The sequence below is a fragment of the Austrofundulus limnaeus genome, unplaced genomic scaffold, assembly GCF_001266775.1.
Source record: "Austrofundulus limnaeus strain Quisiro unplaced genomic scaffold, Austrofundulus_limnaeus-1.0 Scaffold608, whole genome shotgun sequence".
NCBI classification, from domain to species: domain Eukaryota; kingdom Metazoa; phylum Chordata; class Actinopteri; order Cyprinodontiformes; family Rivulidae; genus Austrofundulus; species Austrofundulus limnaeus.
The window spans coordinates 276115-278080 of NW_013953010.1; the positions used below are offsets into that span (position 1 = coordinate 276115).

The 1966-nt window shown below is 34.0% G+C and overlaps 1 protein-coding gene across 1 annotated transcript in view; it reads left to right on the plus strand.

Moving 5' to 3' along the window:
* The window catches only part of LOC106531224 (uridine-cytidine kinase-like 1), a gene marked incomplete at its 5' end in the record, with an annotated part of 26430 nt that extends 24769 nt beyond the window's left edge, over nucleotides 1-1661 (plus strand). Inside the window, 1 exon segment of the mRNA XM_014027015.1 lies at nucleotides 585-1661. Within this exon segment, the coding sequence (XP_013882469.1) occupies nucleotides 585-664 (80 nt within the window).
* Between the last annotated feature and the right edge of the window lie 305 nt (nucleotides 1662-1966).

Genomic DNA, 1966 nt, shown 5'->3' on the forward strand with positions numbered 1-1966 from the left:
AAGACACAAGACCCAACACTCTGGATGAGCTTAAGACACAAGACCCAAAATTCTGGATGAGCTTAGAGCCACTGTTGAAGCATACTGGGCCTCCATAACACCTCAGCAGTGCCACAGGCTGATTGCCTCCATGCCACGCCACATTGAAGCAGTCATTTCTGCAAAAGGATTCCCGACCAAGTATTGAGTGCATAACTGAACATAATTATTTGAAGGTTGACTTTTTTTTGTATTAAAAACACTTTTCTTTTATTGGTCGGATGAAATATGCTAATTTTTTGAGATAGGGATTTTTGGTTTTTCTTTACTTTTTTGCCAAAATCGTCAATATTAAAACAGTAAAAGGCTTGAACTACTTCAGTTGGTGTGCAATGAATCTAAAACATATGGAAGTTTAATATTTATCAGTACATTACAGAAAATAATGAACTTTATCACAATATGCTAATTTTTGAGAAGGACCTGTATGTACAACTACTGCAACAAATTTCATCAAATAAACAGAAAAGTAATTGTGTTTATGTTCAGGTGTCAGATTTTGTTGATGGATTCCTGACTCTGAGTCCACTCCTGTGTTTCCTCAGGGGACTTCGGGGACCGGTACTTCGGGACGGACTGCTCTGACAGCTGGAGTGACGGAGACGACCAGGAGCAGCTGCTCTAACCGCTTCACTTATTGTGATCTTCGGCTAAAAACAAAACAACTGCTTGTTGCACATCCTCCTCTTCAGGTATAGACTAGTGCTGTAACGAAGCTTATGACTCGCTCCTGTCGTTAATTTTTTAGGATTTTCATACAGAAAGGTCAAAGATGCAACACTGTACACACAGTTATCTTTCAGGTACAATAACACAGTAAAAATGACAGATTAAATAAGAACCTCCAGGATGTGGACGCTGATTTTTACACTGGATTTATTTTTTATAAACTTTGTTAATGCTTGATTACTAAACTCTACAATGCAAGAGACAAGCAGGTCATTACTGTCATTTTCATTGTGTTTATGGTTGTAGTGAAACTGGGCTTAGTTATAGGTAGATCTAAGCAACAAACACAAACTATTTCTTACAGAGGCTAAACCTAATGCATCTTTTATTAATGTTTTTTTTTTTTTTTTGCACATTGTCTCTGTTAAATAACTAAACTAAACTAAAGATCTGCTGTTTGGGACAACTGAGGATCATGGGAGATYTTTTGACAGAAACTGAAACATAGTTAAATAATTGCTCATATTAAAATTCCTCTTCACACAGTTAATATTTGTATTCAGTCCATCTAAAAGTAAAGAAGGAATTTATTTAAAGTCTGTTTATAAAAAGCTTACATTAGTTTCATAAACAGCAAAATTATGTTGTTTTGAAGCAAAAACAAACTCCAAGTGTTTCTCTCTTTTAGATAATGATAAATTTCTCCTTTTGTCATTTATTTTAGTCATTCATGAGTTTTTTTAATGTTTTGTCTCTAATTTAGGAATTAAAACAGATAGTTTATCATCATTAATTGATAACACAATTTATTTGATCCGCTCTTAATTTATTGCACTGAAAAATGTTTGTGTTTTTTATGATGCTATTTTGTTTCTGCAGTCTGAAAAAATAGGTAAAAATGTGGTTAAAGATGAATTGAAATAAAGAGTTTTGTTATTTTAAAACAAATGAAAGCTCCTGTGTGAAGAGTTTTGTGAAAGGCCAAAAGTGTTTTTCTTGCAAACCCATATTTGCGTAAATGTTACAGTATTTTATTTTTTAAATTGAAAGGTAATTAGATTAAATAACCTTTTACAAATCTCTAAGACTGGCTCCGGTATAAACAAACTGAAAACTAATATCAGACATTATTTTAGAGAATGAAAGAAAACACTTCTGTTAAAATCTGTGCAGGAATTAGACTCAGGCGAGGGCACAGACCATCACATGGTTTTAAAGGTTCCTGACTACCAGGGTTCACACTCAGGCTGCTCAGGAC